At 42.4% G+C, this 22,199-nt stretch overlaps 1 protein-coding gene across 2 annotated transcripts in view; it reads left to right on the forward strand.

The window, feature by feature from the left end:
• The first annotated feature begins 18,567 nt into the window (after window positions 1-18,567).
• creg2 (cellular repressor of E1A-stimulated genes 2) overlaps window positions 18,568-22,199 on the forward strand; it is a 44,923-nt gene continuing 41,291 nt past the window's right edge. For both annotated transcript variants that reach the window (XM_048597979.1, XM_048597980.1), the window contains exon 1: window positions 18,568-19,321. In XM_048597979.1, coding sequence (XP_048453936.1) covers window positions 18,878-19,321 — 444 coding nt within the window. In that variant the 5' untranslated portion in view covers window positions 18,568-18,877. The remainder of the gene's footprint in view (window positions 19,322-22,199) is intronic.

Genomic DNA, 22,199 nt, shown 5'->3' on the forward strand with positions numbered 1-22,199 from the left:
ATGTCCAGGGACATTATCTAGATGGAACTGAGAATTAATGTTCATGTCTGTCACACATATTCATGTCTGTCACAAAAGCGAAATGGGTAATAGGGCCAATCCATGTCTTACAAAGGAAATTAGAGATAGTCTGCAATCCAAGGAAGAAACATACAGATTGGCCAAGATAAATAATATGTCTGAGGATTGGGAGCAGTTTAGGTTTCAGCAAAGAAGGACCAAGGGATTGATTAAGAAGGGGAAAATACAGTATGAAAATATGCTTGCAGGGAACATGAAGACTGACACTAAGTGTTTCTAAATGTATGTGAAGAGAAAGAGATTGGTGAAGACAAATGTAGGTCCCCTATAGACAAACAGGAGAATGTATAATAAGGGACAAAAAAATGACTGAGCAATTGAATACATACTTTGGTTCTATCTTCACAAAAGAGGACACAAATCAGGTACCAGAAATGTTGGAGAATGCAAGATTTAATGAGATGGAAGAATTGAGGGAGATTAATATTAGTAGAGAAGTCGTGCTGGGAAAATTGATGGGATTGAAGGCGGATAAATCCCCAGGGCCTGATAATCTACATCCCAGAGTACTTAAGGAAGTGGATCTAGAAATAGTGCATAGTGGTCATCTTTCAGGGTTTTTATAGATTCTGGAACAGTCCCTGCAGATTGGAGGATAGCTAATGTCACTCCAATATTCAAAAAGGGAGGTTGAGAGAAAACAGGGAATTATAGATCAGTGAGCCTAACATTGGTAGTGGGGAAAATTCTCAAATCCATTATCAAGGACTTTATAGCGGAGCAATTAGAAAGCAGTGACAGGATGAGACAGAGTCAACATGAATAAATGAAGGGGAAATCAGGCTTCACAAATGTGTTGGAATTCTATGAAGATGTATCTAGTAGAGTTGACAAGGGGTAGCCAGTTGATGTAATATATTTGGACTTTCAGAAAAAGTTTGGCAAAATCCCGCATAAGAGATTATTGTGCAAGATTAAAGCACGTGGGATTGGGAGAAGTGTATTGAGATGGATAGAAAACTGGTTGGTAGAGAGGAAGCAAAGAATAGGAATTAATGGGTCCTTTTCAAATTGGCAGGCAGTAACTAGTGGGGTGCCACAGGGATCAGTGCTGGGACCCCAGCTATTCACAATATATATTAATGATTTGGATGAGGGACCAAAATGTAACATCTCAATGTTTGCAGATGATACCAAGTTGGGTGGGAAAGTAAACTGTGATGGGGATGCAGACTTCCTTCAGCATGATCTCGACAGGTTGGGTGAGTGGGAAAATCAATGGCAGGTGCAGTAAAATTTGGATAAATGTGAGGTTATTCACTTTGGAAGCAAAAACAAGAAGGCAGATTACTACTTGAATGGCTGTAAATTGGGAGAGGGGAGTGTGCATCAGATCCTGGGTGTCCTTGTTCACCAGTCGCTGAAGGTAAGCATGCAGGTGCAGCAGGCAGTAAAGAAGGCAAATGGTATGTTGGCCTTCATTGCGAGAGATTTCGTGTACAGGAGCAGGGATGTGTTGTTGCAGTTATACAGGGCCTTGGTAAGGCCACCCCTAGAATATTGTGTGCAATTTTGGTCTCCTTTTCTGAGGAAGGATGCTCTTGCTCTCGAGGGAGTGCAGCAAAGGTTTACCAAGCTGATTCCAGGGATGGCAGGTCTGACGTATGAGGAGAGATTGTTGGGATTGTTTTTGCTAGAGTTCAGACGAATGAGGGGGACATCTTATAGAGAATTAGAAAATTCTAAAAGGATGGACAGGGTAGATGCAGGGACGATGTTCCTGATGGTGGGTGTGTCCAGAACCAGAGGTCACAGTATGAGAATTCGGGATAGACAATTTAGGATGGAGATGAGGAGACATTTCTTCATCCAGAGAGTGGTGAGCCTGTGGAATTCATTACCACAGAAAGTAGTTGATGCCAAAACATTGAATGTATTCAAGAGGCGTCTAGATATAGCACTTGGGGCAAATGTGATCAAAGGTTATGGGGAGAAAGCAGGATTAGGCTGTTGAGTTGGACAATCAGCCATTATCATGAAGAATGAGGGAGCAGGCTTGAAGGGCCAAATGGCCTCCGCCTGCTCCTATCTTCTATGTTTCTATAGTGGCACCATGTTAGCCAACTTCCAGTCTTCCAGCACTTCGCCTGTGTTTATCGATGATACAAATATCTCAGCAAGGGGCCCAGCAATCACTTCCCTAGCTTCCCACAGAGTTCTAGGGTACACCTGATCAGGTCCTGGGGATTTGTTCACCTTTATGCGTTTTACCGTCCAGCATCTCCTCCTCTGTAATATGGACATTTTTCAAGATGTCGCCATTTATTTGGCCACATTCTATATCTTCCATATCCTTCTCCACAGTAAACACTGATACAAAACACTCTTTTAGTATTCTCCCCCATCCCCTGTGGTTCCACACAAAGGCAGTCTTGTTGATCTTTAACGGGCCCTATTCTGTCCCTCGTTACCCTTTTGTCCGTCCTTAATGTATTTGTAGAATCCCTTTGGATTCTCCTTAACCCTATTTGCCAAAGCTATCTCATGTCCCATTTTTGCCCTCCTGATTTCCCTCTTAAATATATTCCTACTGCCTTTAAACTCTTCTAAGGATTCACTCGATCCCTGCTGTCTACACCTGACATATGCTTCCTTCTTATTCTTGAACAAAACCTCAATTTCTCTTGTCATCTAGCATTACCTACACCTACCAGCCTTGCTCTTCACCCTAACAGGAACATACTGTCTCTCGACTCTCATTATCTAATTTAACATAGAAACGTAGAAGATAGGAGCAGGAGGAGGACTTACGGTCCTATGAGCCTGCTCTGCCATTCATCACGATCATGGCTGATCGTCCAACTCAATAGCCTAATCCTGCTTTCTCCCCATAACCTTTGATCCCATTCACCGCAAGTGCTATATCTAGTCATCCCTTGAGTACATTCAGTGTTTTGGCATCAACTACTTTTAATTCCACAGGCTCACTACTCTTTGAGTGAAGAAATACCTTCTTATCTCCATCCTAAATGGTCTACTCCAAATCCTCAGACTGTGACCCCCTGGTTCTGGACACACCCACCATCAGGAACATCCTCCCTGCATCTACCCTGTCCAGTCCTTTTGGAATTTTATAAGAGTCAATGAGATTCCCCCCTCATTCATTTGAACTCCAGCAAAAACAATCCCAACCTAGTCAATCTCTCTTCTTATGTCAGTCCCACCATCCCTGGAATCAGCCTGGTAAACCTTCCATGCTACCCTCCAATTTGCAGAGACTGTTCCAGGGTCTATAGAATCCTGGAAGATAACTACCAATGCATCCACTATTGTTAGAGTTACTTCCTTAAGTACTCTGAGATGTAGATTATCAGGCCCTGGGGATTTATTGGCCTTCAATCCCAACAATTTTCCCAGCACCATTTCTCTACTAATATTGATCTCCCTCAGTTCTTCCCTCTCACTAAATCTTGCATCCTCCAACAATTCTGGTATCTGACTTGTGTTCTCTTTTGTGAAGACAGAAACGAAGTATGTATTCAGTTCCTCAGCCATTTCTTTGTCCCGTTTTATACATGTCCCCTATTATTTAAGAAAGATGGTGAGGAAAAGCCAGGGGACTACAGACCACTGAGCCTGACATCAGTGGTTGGCAAGTTGTTGGAGGGAATCCTGAGGGACAGGATTTACATGTATTTGGAAAGGCTAGGACTGATTAGAGATAGTCAACATGATTTTGTCTGCAGGAAATCATGTCTCACTAACTTATGGTAGGCTGGTTAGCAAGGTCAGATCACATGGAATACAGGGAGACCTAGCCATTTGGATACAAAACTGGCTCAAAAGTTGAAGGCAGAAGGTGGTGGTGGAGGGTTGCTTTTCAGACTGGAAGCCTGTGACCAGCAGTGTGCCACAGGGATCAGTGCTGGGTTCACCAATTTTCATCTTTTATATAAATGATTTGGATGTGAATGTAGGAGGTATAGTTAGTGAGTTTGCAGATGACACCAAAATTGGAGGTGTAATGGACAACGAAGAAGGTTACCTCAGAGTACAATGGGATCTTGATCAGATGGGCCAATGGGCCAAGGAGTGGCCGATGGAGTTTAATTTAGATAAATGTGTTCAGAACAGGACTTATACACTTAATGGTAAGGTTGCTGAACAAAGAGACCTAGGAGTACAGGTTCATAGTTCCTTGAAAGTGGAGCTGCAGCTAGATGGGATGGTGAAGAAGGCATTTGGTGTGCTTTATTGGTCGGTGTATTGAGTATAGGAGCTGGCACGTCATGTTGCGACTGTACAGGACAATGGTTTGGCCACTTTTGGAATATTGCATTCATTTCTGGTCTCCCTGCAATAGGAAAAATATTGTTAAACTTGAAAGGGTTCAGAAAATATTTACAAAGATGTTGCCAGGATTGGAGGGTTTGAGCTATAGGGACAGACTCCGCGGCTATTTTCCCTGGAGCGTCGGAGGCTGAGGGGTGACCTTGTAGAGGTTTATAAAATCATGAGCGGCATGGATAGTATAAATAGACACGATCTTTTCCCCTGGGTGGGAGAGTCCAAAACTGGAGGGCATAGGTTTAAGGTGAGAGGGGAAAGAATTAAAAGGGACCTAAGGGGGCAACATTTTCATGCAGAGAGTGGTGTGTGTACGGAAGTGGGAGAGGCTGGTACAATTACAATATTTAAAAGGCATCTGGATGGGTATATGAATAGGAAGGGTTTAGAGGGATATGGGCCAACTGCTGGCAAATGGGACTAGATCTATTTACGATATCTGGTCGGCATGGATGAGTTGGACCAAAGGGTCTGTTTCAATTCTGTACATCTCCATGACTCTATGACTCTATATTTTCCTACCTATCTGTGTTTGTGAATTTAGCTACCATGCTTTTGATCCCCTCATTCAGTCTTTGATGTAAATTGGAAAAAGTTGAGGCCTAACACAGACTCTTGCAGGGCTCCACTCATCACATCTAGTGTTTGAGACAAAGACTCACTTGTGCATAATCTCTGTTTATTGCCAGCCAGGCAATCTTCTATCCATGCTAATACGATAGTCTATGCTATGAGTTTCTCATTTTCACAATAACTTTTGTTGGTTGCAAATTATCAAATGCCTCCTGGAAATCCAAGTACCATACGTCAACAGGCTCCCCTTTATCCACATCACATGTTACTACGTCAAAGAACTTCAATAAGTTGGTTAAACGTGACTTGTCTTTCACAAACTATGCTGACTATTCATGATCACCATGAATTTTGCGAGTACACAGCTCTAATCGCTTCAATGATCAATTCTAACAGTTTTCCCATAACAAGTAACAAATTAGTTGGCCTATGGTTTCCTGACTTCTGCCTCCCTCCTTTCTCAAATAGAATACGTGCTCATTTTTTGTCCGATGGAATCTTCCCTAATTGAGAGAATTTTGGAAAATTAACATAAATGCATCTAATTACCGCATTAGCCATCTCTATTAAGATGCTGGGATAAGAGATCATGTCTATTTGGAGCTGGTGACTTGCCATCCCACAACTCCATCAGTTTGCTTCATTCCACTTACTTTGTGGTTGTAGTGTCACCAAATTCCTCTCTCTCTTCCATCTCCTGATTTAAAGCTCTATAATGAAATCAGAAAAATACTTAATTTTATCCATCATTTCCTCTTTAATTCCACATTCTCATTCACTGGAGGACTAACACTCACTTTACTTACTTTTCCCTTTTTAAGTATCTGTAGAAACTCTTGCTGTTTTCCTTACAAGCTTTCTCTCATACTCTAATTTCATTCCCTGATTAAGCTTGAGACATTTTCTTCCATTCTTTAATTTCTGACCAGTTATCTGACTTGCCACTCATGTTTGCACAGTTAAATTGCCCTGAAATGCCTTCCATTGTGTCTGTATTAAACTAGCCCCTAGCATTGTATGCCAGTTCACTTCAGATAGCTCAGCTTTCATACCCATTGACTGCCATCATTTAGGTTTAAAACGCTAGTCTAAGCCCCAAATTTCTCCCTTCCAAACTGGTTGTGAAATTCAAATGTAGTATGATCACTGCTAGCTGGGGATGTCTTAATTCTGAGGTCATTAACTAATCCCGTCACATTACAGAATACTAAGTCTAATATAACCTGCTCTCTGGTCAGTTCCAAAACATGCCGCTCTAAGATACTATCTTGAAAGCATTCGATGAGCTTCCCATCCAGGTTACTACTCTGATTAGTCCACTTTATATGTAGTTTAAAGTCACCCATAATTATTTCCATCCTTTTATCACAACGCTTAATATTTCCTGAACCAAAGCAAAGTTGCTGGAAAAGCCCAGCAGGCCTGGCAACACCTGTGAAGGAAAAAACAGAGTTAACATTTTGGGTCCGGTGACCCTCCCTCACAACTGTTCTGAGGAAGGGTTGTCGGACCTGAAACGTTAATTCTGTTTTTACCTTCACAGGTGTTGCCAGGCCTGCTGGGCTTTTCCAGCAACTTTGTTTTTGTTCCTGATTTACAACATCCGCAGTTCTTTCAGTTTTTACTTAACATTTCCTCTTCTATACTTTTTCCTACATAGTGATTAATGTTAGGAGGCCTGTAGACCACACCCACTAGTGAGTAATTTCCCATACAATTTTCATCTCCACCAAGGCCAATTATATATCCTGTTCTCCTGAATCAAAGTAACCTGTAACTATTTCACAAATGCTATCATTGACTAACAACACTACCCATCTCCCTTTACCTAACTTTCTATTCTTCATGGTATTTTATGCCCCTCAATATTCAGGACCCAATCCTTGTCATCCTACAACCAGGTCCCCATAATGGCTATCAGATCATATTTATTTACTTCAGTGTGTGCTAATGAATTTTAATTCATTTATATTTTTCATTTATCTATGTTAATAAGGATTGAACAGTTGCGTGGATAGTAAATTACTATCTCCTCTACAATGTTTTCCAGCTGGAACAAATCATTTGGTTATTATCTATTTTCAATCTGATCATAGTTGTCACATAATTTCACCATCACATTCTTCCACCTGCCAGTTTCCATTATTCCCTGTCCATTGTCACTCTTCCATTCAGATTACAGCTGGGACCCATTCTACTAACTGAGAAGACTGAATTTGAATCAGGCAACTAACTAGCCCTCTTTAGTGATGAGCTTATTAAAAACCTTAAAACCTTAGAGTGAGGAGTACAGTGTAGGAATAATATTGAGGTTTCAGACAAATTACAATGCAGATTTCCTTGAATTCTACCTGATATGAGGAAATGCAAAAAGAAATAACTTTTAAAAAATGGAATTTTTTCTTCAGAATAGCAGATGATTGTTGATATAATAAAAATATTTAATGTTATGAAAGATTGTACATGGTAGATGGAGGCAAACTCGCACTAGCAATGGAGATGTCTGGACTGAGGGGCCATATGTACAGGTTCAAATGTCAGGGATTTAGAACAGAATACAAGCAAAATGAATGTAAGGGAACTGACAATTAGCAGTTGAAGCAAAAAACATGCCAATATCTAAGAATAAGTTTAATAAATGGATAAATGAAAAGGGATGGAAAAATATAGGATCTCTTTCAATGGGGTGGGGACACATACCAGATCTTACAGTTCTCCTCTTTGAACTGTAATTAGAAGTTAATGAAACTGAGTCTATTTATTCATGTGAAGATGACAAAACCCACTTGCATTTATGTAGCACCTTTTTTGTAGTATGTAATATTATGTAGTATGTCCCAAACAAACAACAACATGACTTCTGAAGACGGGTCTCGACCCAAAATGTCAGCTTTCCTGCTCCTCTGATGCTGCTTGGCCTGCTGTGTTCATCCAGCTCTACACCGTGTTAACAACATGACTGGACTGTTTCTATGTACCTTGTAGACCTGCAGAGTTTTTCCCCAAGACCACACACTAACTTGCATATATGTCACTATCCCTTCATTGTCACAGTCAAAATTCTAGAATCTTCTACCTAACACCAACATGTGAGAGCAATCACCACGAAGGAAAGCAAAATACTGCAGATGCTGGAAATCTGAAGTAACAATAGAAAATGGTGGAGACCCTCAGCAGGGCTGGCAGCAAGAAATAGTTCATACCTGAAGAAGAGTCATATTAGACTTTAAACATTAGTCTGTTTATTTATTGATATTAAATCACCATCAAAGATCAAAGCAGTTCAAGAGGACAGTTCACCATTATTCTCTCAGTATTATGAGTGCAGCAGGTGATGATGGATGATCAGTTCCTCTGAGCTCCTTCCTGCAGGAAACAGAGTAATTAATGAGCTGGGGGAAGTGAGAACAGGAGCTATCAGCAAGGGACAAAGAAAAGGAACAGCAGACCAGGATTTGCGAGCAGGAAGCCTGTGGTGGTGCTTAGAGGATCATGGGGGATTAGACCAGGTGTGTAACTGCTGGGAGAAGTTTCATAGAGAGTCAGATAAAGTGAGAGTGAAAAGGGCAGCAGGCAAGAGTTGGAGCACAGTATCAGATGGTCAGGTCAGCATTGAACAACCAAGGCCATGAATAAAACAGACCATAGCCATTGATGGTGCCTAAACGCTGGAACATGATGGTGAAGTGAGCCAAATAAATGAAAGAATAGAGGGTTTAGGAGAAGGCCTACAAAGCAAAAGGATATGACAGCTTTACAACCCATCTATTTGGTTAACAATAACTGGATTGAGACAAGAAGGGACAAAATATATGAACATAGAAACCACCAGCAAATAGGTTCAAAAGGGCAAAGAGATGGTAAAAAGAGAAAATTCATACCTCTTTACTTGAATACCTTTAGTATTCAGAACAAAATAAATGAAATAACTACACAAGTAAAAGTTAATGGATGCGATCTGACAGCCATTATTGAGACATAGTTAGAAGGAGATAAAAATTTGCAGCAGAATATTCTGAGGTATGTGACTTTTCAAAAGGATAGACAGGAAGGAAAGGATGGTTGGGTAGTTTTGTTATTATGAGATGGAATAAATACAATAGCTAAAAATGATCTTGGATCAGAATATGTGGAATCCATTTGGGGACAAGTAAGAAATAACCAGGGAAGCACTTACTGGTGGGAATAGACTATAAATAGACCTAACAGTAGCTATACTGTACGATAGAGAATATATAAGGTGATAATGAAGGTATGCAGAAAAGGCAGTACATTAACCATGAGTGATATTAATCTTTATGTAGATTGAAAAGACAAATTGTTTCTAGAGCAATACATTGTAGATCCAACAGGGATCAGAGTGAAAGATTCCCTAGAGACAGTGACTATAACAGAATAGAACTAAGCATAACAACTATGCTGAACTTAAATTAGGGTAATTTCAAAGGAACGAGAGCAGAGATAGCTGGGGAAAAAACTGTGAAAGGAGTTTAGCAAGGATGGTTGAAGAACAATAGCAGATGTTTAAGAAAATAGTTTATAACTCATCCCACTGAGAAAGAAAGATTCTTGGAAGGGGGTAAGCCTGTCATAGTTAACCAGGAGAGTTAAGAATAGCACCAAATTGAAAGAAAAAAAATACCAAGTGGAAAAAATTAGAAATATGCCAGAGGGTTGGGAAAGTTTTAAAAATCAGGAAAAGATAACCAAAAGAAAATGAAGAGGGTAAAAATAAAATTTGAGTACAAACTTCCAAGTGATATCAAGACGGATAGAAAGAGAATCATTAAATATATAAAAAGGAACAGAGAAGCCAAAGTGAACATAAGCCCCTTAAAGAATGAGGCTGGAGAAGTAATAATAAGGAACCAGCAAACGACAGAGGAGTTGAATAAATACTTTGCATCAGTCTTCACGGTAGAAGACACTAATAGCATTCCAAAAATACTAAACTGATTTGATTTATTGTAGTCACGTGTACCTAAGAACAGTGAAAAGTTTTGTTTTGCAAGCAGTACAGGCAAATCATAGCAAACAATGACATACCGATCATAAGAGTGCTTAGACAGAGTGAAGCATATGATGTTATGGCTGGACAGGAGGTGCGCAATGCAAGATCAACATTAGCAAGATCAACATTATTTGAAGTTAGAGAGGTCCATTCATCAGTCTAATAACAGCAGGGAAGAAGCTGTTTTTGAACCTGTTGGTTTGTGTATTCAAGCTTCAGTATGTTTTGCCTGATGGAAGTGAGCATTATCAGGGTGGGAGGGGTCTTTAATGATGCTGAAAGCCTTTCCACGGCAACAAGAAGTGTAAATTGAGTCCATGGATGGGAGATTGGCTTCCATGATAGTCTGGCCTGTGCACACAACATTCTGTAGTTTCTTGCAGTCCAGGTCAGAGCAGTGCCGTACCAGGCCGTAATGCACTGGTAGAATGCTGTCTGTGGTGGTTCTGTAAAAGTTGGTTAGGCTCCTTATGGACATGTTGAATTTCCTAAGCTGCCTGAAGAAGAAGAGGCATTGCTGTGCCTTCTTAACTATTGCATCTATGTGCGAAGTCCAACAGATTGTCGGGTAAACAATCAAGGGGCTAAAGGGGGAGCAGAAATAAATACAAGGGTGGCACAGTGGCTCAGTGTTTAGCACTGTTCCATCACAGCGGTAGGAACCCAGGTTCAATCCATCCTTGAGTGACTGTCTGCATGGAGTTTGCACGTTCTTCTTGTTTCTGTGTGGGTTTCCAGCAAATGCAACGATTATCTTCCACAGTCCAAAGTTGTGCAGGTTAGGAGGATTGGCCAAGCTAAATTGTCTGAAATGTACAGGGATGTGCAGGCTAGGTGGATTAGCCATTAGCAGGGTTATGGGAATAGGATAAGGGGCTGGATCTGGGTGGGATTCTCTTCGGAGGGTTGGTGCTGACTTGATGGGCCGAATGGCCTCTTTCTGCACTGTAGGGATCCAATAACTAATATGAGGTAAACTAATGGGACTAAAAGCCAATAACTCCCCTGGACTTGTGGGATGCATCCATATTAAAGAAAGGAACTTCCTGAGATAGTGGATGCACTGGTAGTAAGCTTCCAAGAATCCTTAGATTCCGGAAAAGTGGCAGAGGATTGGAAATCTACCATCATAACACAGTTATTCAAAAAGGTAAAGGGATAAAGAACTGACAACTGTAAACCAATTAGCTTAGTACCTGGTACTGGGAAAATGATAGTTTATTGAATAAAGAACGTAATAGCAGAGCATTTAGAAATATACGTAACATAATCAAGCTAGGTCAGCATGGCTTCATGAAAAAGATATCATTCCTGACAAATTTATTCAGTTCTTTGAAGAGGTAACTGTCAAGATAGATAAAGGGGAACCAGTGGATGCAATATATTTAGATTTCCAGCGGTTTTTCCAAAAGGATGTTAGATAAGATCCCATGGTGTTAGGGGTTATATATTAGCATGCATAGAGGATTGGCTAACTGATAGAAGACAGAGAGTTGGGATAAGGGAAGTATTCTCTGGATGATTTGATTGAATTTAGTTTGATTTGATTTAATTTATAATTGTCGCACGTACCTAAGTACAGTGAAACGTTTTGTTTTGCCTGCAGTACAGGCAGATCATAACATACAGCGATCATAGGGTGGTTGAACAGAGCTAGGAATAAAAAGTTACACTGCAAAGAAGGTGCACAAAAAGCAAGATCAACATTAGATTTGAAATCTGAGAGGTCCATTCAGAAATCTAATAAGTAGCTGTTCTTGAACCTGTTGGTACATGTGTTTAAACTTTTTGTATTTTCTGCCTGGTGGAAGAGGTTGGAAGAGATTATACTCGGCGTGGGAGGGGTCTTTGATGATGTTGGCTGCCTTTACATGGCAATGAGAAGTGTAGATGGAGTCAATGGATGGAAGGTTGGCTTGTGTGAAGATCTGGGCTGAGTTCACAACTTTCTGGATTTTCTTACGGTTCTATGCAGAGCAGTTGCCACACCAAGTCTGATGCATCCGGATAGAATGCTTTCTATGGCGCATCTGTAAAAGTTGGTGAAGGTCCTATGGATATGCTGAATTTCCTTAGCGTCCTGAGGAAGAAGAGGCATTGTTGTGCCTTCTTGACCGTTGCAACAACATGGGTAGTCCAGGACAGATTGGCAATCATCACTCCTAGGAACTTGACGGTCTCGACTATCTCCACCTTAGCTCCATTGATGTAGATACGGACGTGCCTTGCTTCCTGAAGTCGATGACCAACTCTTTAGTTTTGCTGACATTGAGGGAGAGATTGTTATCTTTGCACCATATCACCAAGCACTCTATTTCTTTCCTACATTCTGTCTTGTCATTGTTTGATATTCGACCTACAAGGATGGTGTTGTCAATGAATGTTAGATGGAGTTTGTACAAAATTTGGCCGCACAGTCATTAGAGTACCGGGAGTACAGTAGGGGGCTGCGTATACATCCTTGCAGGGCACCAGTGCTGAGGATTGTCATGGAGGAGGATGGCAACCTGTATAGTGGGGTGGCACAGGAATCAGTGATGGGGCCACAATTATATTTTTCTATTTATTGTGGGATATGGGCATCACAGGCTGGCCAGCATTTCTTACCCATCCCTAGTTGCCCTTGAGATGGTGGTGGTGAGCTGCCTTCTTGAACCGCTGCAGTCTACCTGCTGTAGGTTGACCCACAATGCTATTAGGGAGGGAATTCCAGGATATTGACTCAGCAACAGTGAAGGAATGGCGATATATTTCCAGGTCAGGATAGTGAGTGGCTTGGAGGGGAACTTGAAGGTGGTGATGTTTCGATATGTCTACTGCCCTTGTCCTTCTAAATGGAAGTGGTCGAGGGTTTGGAAGGTGCTGTCTGAGGATCTTTGGTGAATTTCTGCAGTGCATCTTGTAGATGGTACACATTGCTGCTACTGAGCGTTGGTGGTGGAAGGAGTGGATGCTTGTGGATGTAGTGCCAGTCAAGTGGGCTGTTTTGTCCTGGATGGTGTCAAGATTCTTGAGTGTTGTTGGGTCTGCACTCATCCAGGCAAGTGGAGAGTATTCCATCATGCTCCTGACTTGTGCCTTGTGTGGACAGGCTTTGAGGAGTCAGGAGGTGAGTTACTCGCTGCAGTATTCCCAGCTTCTGGCCTGCTCTTGTAGCCACTGTGTTTATGTGGTGAGTCCAGTTGAGTTTCTGGTCAATGGTAACCCCCAGGATGTTGATAGTGAGGGATTCAGCAATGGTAACACCATTGAATGTCAAGGGGTGGTGGTTAGATTTTCTCCTATTGGTGATGGTCATAGCCTGGCATTTATGTGGCGTGAATGTCACTTGCCACTTGTCAGCCCAAGCCTGGATATTGTCCAGATCTTGTTGCATTCAGACATGGACTGCTTCAGTATCTGATGAGGTGCAAATGGTGTTGAACATTGTACAATCATCAGCGAATATCCCCACTTCTGACTTTATGATGGAGGAAAGGTTATTGATGAAGCAGCTGAAGATGGTTGGGCCTAGGACACTACCCTGAGGAACTCCTGCAGAGATGTCCTGGAGCTGAGATGATTGACCTCCAACAACTACAACCATCTTCCTATATGTCAGGTATGAATCCAACCACTGGAAAGTTTGTCCCGTGATACCCGTTGATTCCAGTTTTGCCAGGGCTCCTTGATGCCACACTTGATCGAATGCAGCCTTGATGTCAAGGGCTGTCACTCTCACCTCACTCTGGAATTCAGCTCTTTTGTCCATGTTTGAACCAAGGCTATAATGAGATCAGGAGCTGAGTGGCCCTGGCGGCACCCAAACTGGGTGTCACTGAGCAGGTTATTGCTGAGCAGGTGCTGCTTGATAGCACTGTTGATGACACCTCCCATCACTTTACTGATGATCGAGAGTAGACTGATGGGACGCAAATTAGCCGGGTTGGATTTGTCCTGCTTTTTGCGTACAGGACATACTTGGGCAATTTTCCACATTGCCGGATAAATACTAGTGTTGTAACTGTATTGGAACAGCTTGGCTAGGGGAACGGCAAGTTCTGGAGCACAAGGCTTCGGAATGTTGTCAGGGGCCATAGTCTTTGCAGTATCCAGTGTTTCCAACCATTTCTTGATTATCACATGGAGTGAATCAAATTGGCAGAAGGCTAGTATCTGTAATGCTGGGGACCACTGGAGGAGGCCGAGATGGATCATCCACTTGGCACTTCTGGCTGAAGATCGCTGCGAATGCTTCAGTCTTATCTTTTGCACTGATGTGCTGGGTTCTTCCATCTTTGAAGATGGAGATATTCATGGAGCTTCCTCCTCCAGTGAGCTGTTTAATTGTCCACCACCATTCATGACTGGATATGGCAGGACTGCAGAGTTTAGATCTGATCCGTTGGTTGTGGGATCGCTTAGCTCTCTCTATCACTTGCTGCTTTCGCTGTCTGGTGTGCAAATAGTCCTGTTTGGTGGCTTTACCAGGTTGACACCTCATCTTCAGGTATGCCTGGGACTGCTCCTGACATGCCCTCCTGCACTCTCCATTGAACAAGATTTGATCCTCTGGCTTGATGTTAATGGTTGAGTGGGGGATATATCGGTCCATGAGGTTACAGATTGTGCTGGAGTATAATTCTGCTGCTGTTGATGGCCCACAGTGCCTCATGGATGCCCAATCTTGAGTTGCTAGTGTCTGTCCCATTTAGCACAGTGATAGTGCTACACATCACGATGGAGGTTGTTCTCAATGTGAAGGCAGGACTTCGTTTCCACAAGGACTGTGTGATGGTCACTCTTACCGATACTGTCATGGACAGATGCATCTGCAGCTGGCAGATTAGTAAGGATAAGGTCAAGTATGTTTTCCCTCTTGTTGGTTCCCTCACCACCTGCCGCAGACCCAGTCTATCAGCTATGTCCTTTAGGACCCGACCAGCTCGATCAGTAGTACTGCTACCGAGTTCACTCTGGTGGTGAACATTGAAATCCCCTACCCAGAGTAGATTTTGTGCCCTTGCAATCCTCAGTGCTTCCTCTAAGTGTTGTTCAACATGGAGGAGTACTGATTCATCAGCTGAGGGAGGACAGTATATGGTAATCAGCAGGAGGTTTCCTTGCCCATGTTTTTTAACCTGAAGCCATGAGTCAATGTTGACGACTCCTACAGCAACACCCTCCCGACTGTATACCACTGTGCTGCCACCTCTGCTGGGTGTGTCCTGCCAGTGGGACACAACATATCCAGGGATGGTGATGGTGATGGTGGTGTCTGGGACATTGTCTGTAAGTTATGATTCTGTGAGTATGACTATGTCAGGCTGTTGCTTGACTAGTCTGTAAGACAGCTCTCCCAATTTTGGCACTAGCTCCCAGATGTTAGTGAGGAGGACTTTGTGGGGTCGACAGGGCTGTTTCTGCTGTTGTCTTTTCCGGTGCCTAGGTTGATGCCAGGTGATCCATCCGGTTTCATTTCTTTCAAACTTTGTAGTGATTGATACATCTGAATGACTTGCTAGGCTACTTCAGAAGTCAATTGCGAGTCAACCACATTGCTGTGTGTCTGGAATCACATGTAGGCTAGGCCAGGTGAGGGTGGCAGATTTCCTTCCCTGAACAACATTAGTGAACCAAATGGGTTTTTCAGGCAACCAACAACAATTTCATGGCGATCAGTAGATTCTGAATTCCAGACTTTTTTTCCACCGTCTGTCATGTTGGGATTTGAATCCAGGTACCCAGAACATTAGCTGGGTTTCTGGATCAATAGTCTAGCGATAATACCACTCAGCCATTGCCTACAATATATGTTAATGACTTGGACAGCATAAGTGAATGTATTATAGCCAGGATCCCGGATGGCACAAAAAGATAGGAAGACAACTGGAGAGGAAGATACACAAAGAGTCCTCAGAAGAATATAGACAGGTAAAGTGAGTGATTAAAAAAAACTTGGCAGATGGAATATAACGTCGGAAAATGTCAGGTTGTGCACTTTAGCAGGAACAAAAGCGGAGCTGAGTATGATTTAAATGAAGAAAGTTTGCAAAACACTGCATTCAAGAGAGAATAGGAGTCCTCATGCATGAATCACAAAAAGTTAGCACACAGCATATAGTAAGGAAGGAAAATTGAATGGTGGCCTTTATTTCAAAGGGAATGGAGTATAAAAATGGTGAAGTCTTGCTATAACTGTACAAGGCAGTAGTCAGATAACACCTAAAATACCGTGAACAGTCTTGGTTCCCCTATTCAAGAGGAGCTATATTGGCATTTGAGTAGTCTTATGAGGAGAGTTGAATAGATTGGGCCTGTATTCATTGGAGTTCAAAAAGTTCCGAGGAGACTTTATTGAAATATGCATAATTCTTTGGGGCTTGACAGAGTAAATGCATAAAGATTGTATCTTTTTGAGGGAGCATCTAGGACTAGAGGGCATAATCTTGCCCAGTTAGGACAGAGATGAGGAGGATCCCTTCTCTCAGAGGACAGTGAATCTGTAGAATTTGTGAAATCACAGAAGTTGAGTTGTTAAGTATATTCAAGCCTGAGACAGACAGATGCTTAATCAAATGGAATCAAGGGTTATGGCGAAATAGCAAGAAAGTGGAGTTGAGAATTATTAGATTACCTATGATCTCATTGAATAGTGAAGCAGACTTGATGGGCTGAATGGCCTATTTTCTGTTCCTATGTCTTGTGGTCTTCTGGTCTTGACGTGTTGGAGACCTAGGTGAACATCTGGGCAAAACCTATGAGTTTGGGGATGCAAAACCTATGAGTTTGGGGATGATGGGGAGAGAAAGATCCCCATTATGTCTGGGTGGCGAGGTCATCGGTTTTGCATGGTCACAGAAAGTTAGCAGTAGGAGTTCCTCCAACTGAACCCGTTACCTGACTGATTAGAAGGCAGGAGTTAAGCTCTGCAATAATATTTACAAGTATCTGTAACATCGGACAAATATCCATTGTAAATGTTTAATTCTTCTAACTTATGCTTTTCCATTCATATTTTTAAAGGCTTGTTGCCAGTGCAATAAAGAATCTCTCCTTTATAGTCCTTGTGCAGAATGTGTGTTTAAATCCCCTGTTACCAGAGATCTAAATTTTGCACAAACATCAATAATTAAGCTTCAGACACCATTTCTTCATTTAATTTAAGCCCAGAGTGAAAATCTACTGCCACTAAGCCACGTATGATGCATATACCAGAACAAAAGCATAGTTGGAAGCCTCTTCTCTCCTTATCTCCTAACATGATGCAAATAAAATCAAATGGTGAAAAAGTTAATAAAATATTTTAATTGGCATGTCAGGAAATTTGGAACTAACCAGCCCTGGACTTAATTAGAAAGTCTGGGATGCTTGCTGGAAGATGGAGGGCCGTGTGTAATGAAAAGAAAGCTTTTATAACAGCTCTTAATTTTTAGAGCAGTTGAGGACCCCAACAATTGATTGGACATTACAACTTAAAGACTGATGATTCCACAAGTTGCCAGAGTCAGTGAGAAAAGTTGGTGTATACGCATTTAGTAAGGGGGAATGTGGGAGAATTTGCCCTTATTTTCTGAGAGCACATCATCACAATGGTTTTCAAACTGCGGTCTGCAGACTTCTGAAGGTCCACAAAATAACGTGGAAGTAGCTTATGGGGCACAGCCTTACAGATAGCCGTCTCAGTGACTGCAGGTGGACCTGAACCAAACCAAGAAGTAAGGAGCAGACTGCAGCACAACATATGCAATGCTTAGTGATTTGGCTGGCTAAGGGGAGTGTCTGTACTGGAGAACTGAGAGCAGCACAAAGATCCATACACGTCACATTTTTAAACTATTTCACGGGAGGTAGGTGTTACTGACGGGCTAACGTTTATTGCTAGCCCATTCCTAATTGCCCTTGCAAAGGTAATAGTGAACATCTTCTTGGAATGAACTTTCTGAGGAAGTGTTAGGTGTGGGCATAGTTCCAACATTTAAAAGACACTTAGATAAGTACATGAATAGGAAAAGTTTGGAGGGACATGAGCCAGGGGCAGGCAGGTCGGACTAGTTTAGTTTGGGATTATGTTTAGCATGGACCATTTGGACCAAAGGGTGTGTTTCAGTGCTGTATAGCTCCATGACTGTATAACTGCTGCAGAACATGGTGGGTCAGTAAACCCTCATTTCTGTTAGGGAGTTCCAGATATTTGAGACTGCAACAGTGAAATAAATGAATCTTTTAGTAAAAATATCTCTTGTCTTAAAGGTTAGGTGGATCGTCCATGCTACATTGCCCTGTAGTGTCCATGGGGATAGGGTATGGGAGCTGGATCTCAGTGGGATGCTCTTCAGGGCATTGGTGGCAACTCAATGGGTCTAATGGCCTCTTTCCACACTATAGGGATTCTATGAAAATCACTCCAGGCTTTCTTTCTGGTGGCACAGAGAATCAAATTACATTTTGCAAACATTTAGAGACTGCAACTCTTCAATTTGCAAATATTGCCACAAGCTGCCTTTTACCTCTAATCATATATTTTCATATATATTAAATATCAGGTGGAATTTATCCCCATTGTAAAAGAAGTGCCCTCGCCTTCCAGTTCCTTTGCAAACCCGCAATTTTTACAAGACGGTGAGTAATCTTGATGCAAAATGAATCGTTTTATCATAAGACTGGGAAAGAAAAAATGTTACAGGGGTACAGCTTTGCCAGGTATATTTCGCAAACAACGATTTCTCCTTTTATTCCAAGCCGGGCGGTTTGGAAGGTACGTCGCTGCTCATGGATTGAAAGATGCCAAGAGTGGAAGAAGGTTTGGTCTTGCCAGCAGATGGTGCTGCTTTGAATGTCAGTGCAGGCTGTGTTCTCTCGGCTGTTTTGTTGAAAGACTGTCTACAGGCAAACATCTAGGCGCCTCGGTGAGTGAGCTGGTCTGCTTTTTGCTGGGAGAGAGCCATGTCAATACTGCTGTCGCTCTCCTCCCTTGCCTTCCTGCTGGTTTGCCTGGTGCATTACAGCCGCGGCTATGTGATCGTTAACTCGGTGTCCTGGGCGGTCACCAACCAAGAGGAAGCAGTGTCCGCCGAGGTGGACGAGGACGTCGAGGTGGACGTGCTGCCCAACCGCCTCTTCGAGAGCAGCAGCAGCATCTGGAAAGCCTCCTACCCCGCCGCTGTCTACCAGGAGCAGGATGCAAACTCCAGGGCCGAGCTCCCCAGTCCTAAAGAGGTCCTCAGCTTCCCCTCCAGGATGTTTTCTTACCGCAGGGAAGGGCTGAGTGCGAAAGCGCCCGAGCAGGCTGTCCCCGAGCAGCCCCAGCGGGAGAAAGCGCTCACCGCCCGCTACATGGTCCACTCCAGCAACTGGGGCTTTCTGGCCACCCTCTCCACTCTAGACAAGGTACAGCAGCCACATCTTTGCACCTTTATAATGGGATCAGCTTTAACGCTCCATTAGATAGCTTACAGGGTAACATGTGCTGTGACTACCTGTACCAGGAATGAGTGTGTAAGAACTTTGCAGTCACGTTCCCTCTGGGCCAGCACTCATTAGAGGAGTTATGTTAGGGCCGGAGCAGAGGGGTTGCTATTCTGACTGGCATGCCCCAGGGCTAAATGCTACCACTGCTAGTGTTTCTAAACTCGTACAAAATATCTGGAGTCAGAAACACAATGCAACACTATTAAATTTGCACAGTACCAAATTTAGGAAGAGCAATTGGAAGAGACTGCAGAAATTTCAAGAGAGGGGTTTAAGGTGTGTTAACGGACAGAACGGTGGCAAATGAAATTTAGTGCAGGCTATGTAAAGTGCTACATGTAGAAACAAAAAAAGACCACATTTGTGTTCCCTAAATGATTTGAGAGAGCTAGTGCAGCTAGCTAGCGTTTAACTGATAGCTAGAAGCTCTGACAGCTCCCATATGCTACAGCCGCAACACATCACCTACCCAGCCATTTCTTTTCTATTTAGTTAATTGATGTGGATATTAAATATTTTTAAAGTGAATTTCTTGACACTCCAGCTACAATAATGGCTCTTGCTTTAAACCACTCGAGTCACGGATGAAACACGCGACATCACCTACTTGTTCTCCTGTCACTTCATACTTCAGCTCTGATAGGTACAAACAGGGTGAAGGGATTTTGTGCCGTTAGTTTGTATCTCCTGCTGCTACTGCCCTTCTTACACAGGTCCCCTCTTTACGAAGTTGCTGTCCCTGCTTTCACACATTGTTCAAGAATCTGCTGTCACTGCTCTCTCTTTTGCTTTTCATGTAAGTGCTGGCACCAGTCTCTCTCATGCTCTTTATGAAACTGCTATCACCACTCTCCTGTGTTCTTTGGGGTCATCGACCTCACACTCTTTTAGGTGCTGGTGACTGCCTATGGGTCTTCCTCTCTCTTTCTCTTTCAGGAAAGATGTGATAATTGCACTGGAGAAGGTACAAGAGGAGATTTAGAAGCAAGTTATCTGGACCACAGCATTTTCATTATAAGAAAAAGTTGGATAGGCTAAGATATTTTTCTTTAGAACAGAGGAGGCTGAGGGTAGAACTAACTGAAGTGTTTAAAATTAAGAGGGGTCTAAATGGAGTGGATTGGAAGGCCCTATCCCCTGGGACGATTGGTCCATAACCAGGAGGCATCTGATTTTGTTCAGAAGCAGAAGGTTTAGATTGAGGGGAATATTTTCATCTAGAGGGTGGTGATGGAGGGGCCACTGTTTGAAAAGTTGGAGGAGAAGCCCTCAAAGTATTTGGAAATGCGCCTGAAATGCCTGTAGTTTATAAGATTAAGGACCAAGAACTGGAAATTGGGATTAGTCTAGATGTCTTCTTTTCAGATGCTGTTGCCTCAAGGGGCCGAATGGCCTCCTTCTATCCTACAAATTTCTAAAATTCTATAACTTAATGACCCCCATGCTCCATGTAATCAGGCTGTGTGAAATTGTGGAATCTCTGAATCTGATGTGTGCCATGCTCTAGTCTCTTTACTGCCAGTGCCAGCTGGCCCTATGTAAAATATACTTGAAAATTGGTATAAAAAGCTTCTTTAAAATGCAGTCAAGCTGGTTGGTAGTCAAATATTGAACAAACATCATCGTTTACCTATCTGCTGCATCTTTCTTTTTGTTGCAATTTTCATCCAGAACAGGCTGTTTAAAAGACTACATTCTTAATTTTGTACACCCACTCGTTTTGTGCATGGATTTAATGCAAGTTATTATTTCAATCATTACATAAATGAGATAACAGCAGAAATGCTGGAATTACTCAGCCCATCTGGCAGTATTCATCAGATCCGATAAAAGGTCATATGATTTGAAATGTTAAATGGCTGGAATTTTGCTGGTCCATTGGCAATGTGCTAGGCAACAGGAAGCTGGCAAAGTGCCCAGGAGCACAAATGAACCATTTTTAAATTTCACCTCTCCCTACCTCTGCTGGCATTTTTCTAGTGTGGGGAGGAGCCTGTACCATGTGGGGAGACTGTCAGTCTTCCAGCAAGGATGGAGGGTAGTTCTCTCTCCTGGGTACTTTGTGATCCATGGTAGGATTCCCTAGCAGCAATAGCCATTCTTGAGGCATTGTTTGCCCTCGGCGATCCTCCTTCGTCACCAGAGACTGCGTTCCTAGTCCGGGCACCTCTGGATCCTATTATCATCAATGTGCCTCATCCTCCAGGTATGGACCTCTGATTACTAAACACCAGAGGGATGGCATAGTGGTTATGTCACTGGATTAATAATCCAGAACCTTGGGCTAATTTCCCAGAGACATGGGTTCAAATCCCACCATTGGAGATAGTGAAATTTGAATTTGATCCAAAAAAACATAATGGAGACCTTTACGACAATTGTCATAAAAACCTGTCTGATTCACTAACATGCTTCAAGGAAGAAAATCCAGTATCTATGCATGACTCCAGACCTACAGCAATGTGATTGACTCATGACAGATTGCTGGATGATTAGAAATGTCTATTAAATGCCTAGACATTCATTACAATTATGGCTGATAAAATAGTTCAATGCCTTTTACCCACCTTACCCCCATACCTCTGCATGCCACTGGTTATCAGAATTCTGTCAACCTCTGCCTTAAATATGCTGAAAATCTGAACTTTTGCAGCCCTCTATGGTAGAGAATTTCAAAGATTCACAACCCTCTGATTGAAAGATTTATTCTCATTTCAGACCTAAGTGACATTCCCTTTACTTTTAAGTTGTGGCCCTTGGTTTGAGACATTCCAACCAAGGGAAGCATCTTAAGTAC

This window comes from Rhincodon typus, chromosome 6 (genome assembly GCF_021869965.1).
Source record: "Rhincodon typus isolate 14 chromosome 6, sRhiTyp1.1, whole genome shotgun sequence".
NCBI lineage: Eukaryota > Metazoa > Chordata > Chondrichthyes > Orectolobiformes > Rhincodontidae > Rhincodon > Rhincodon typus.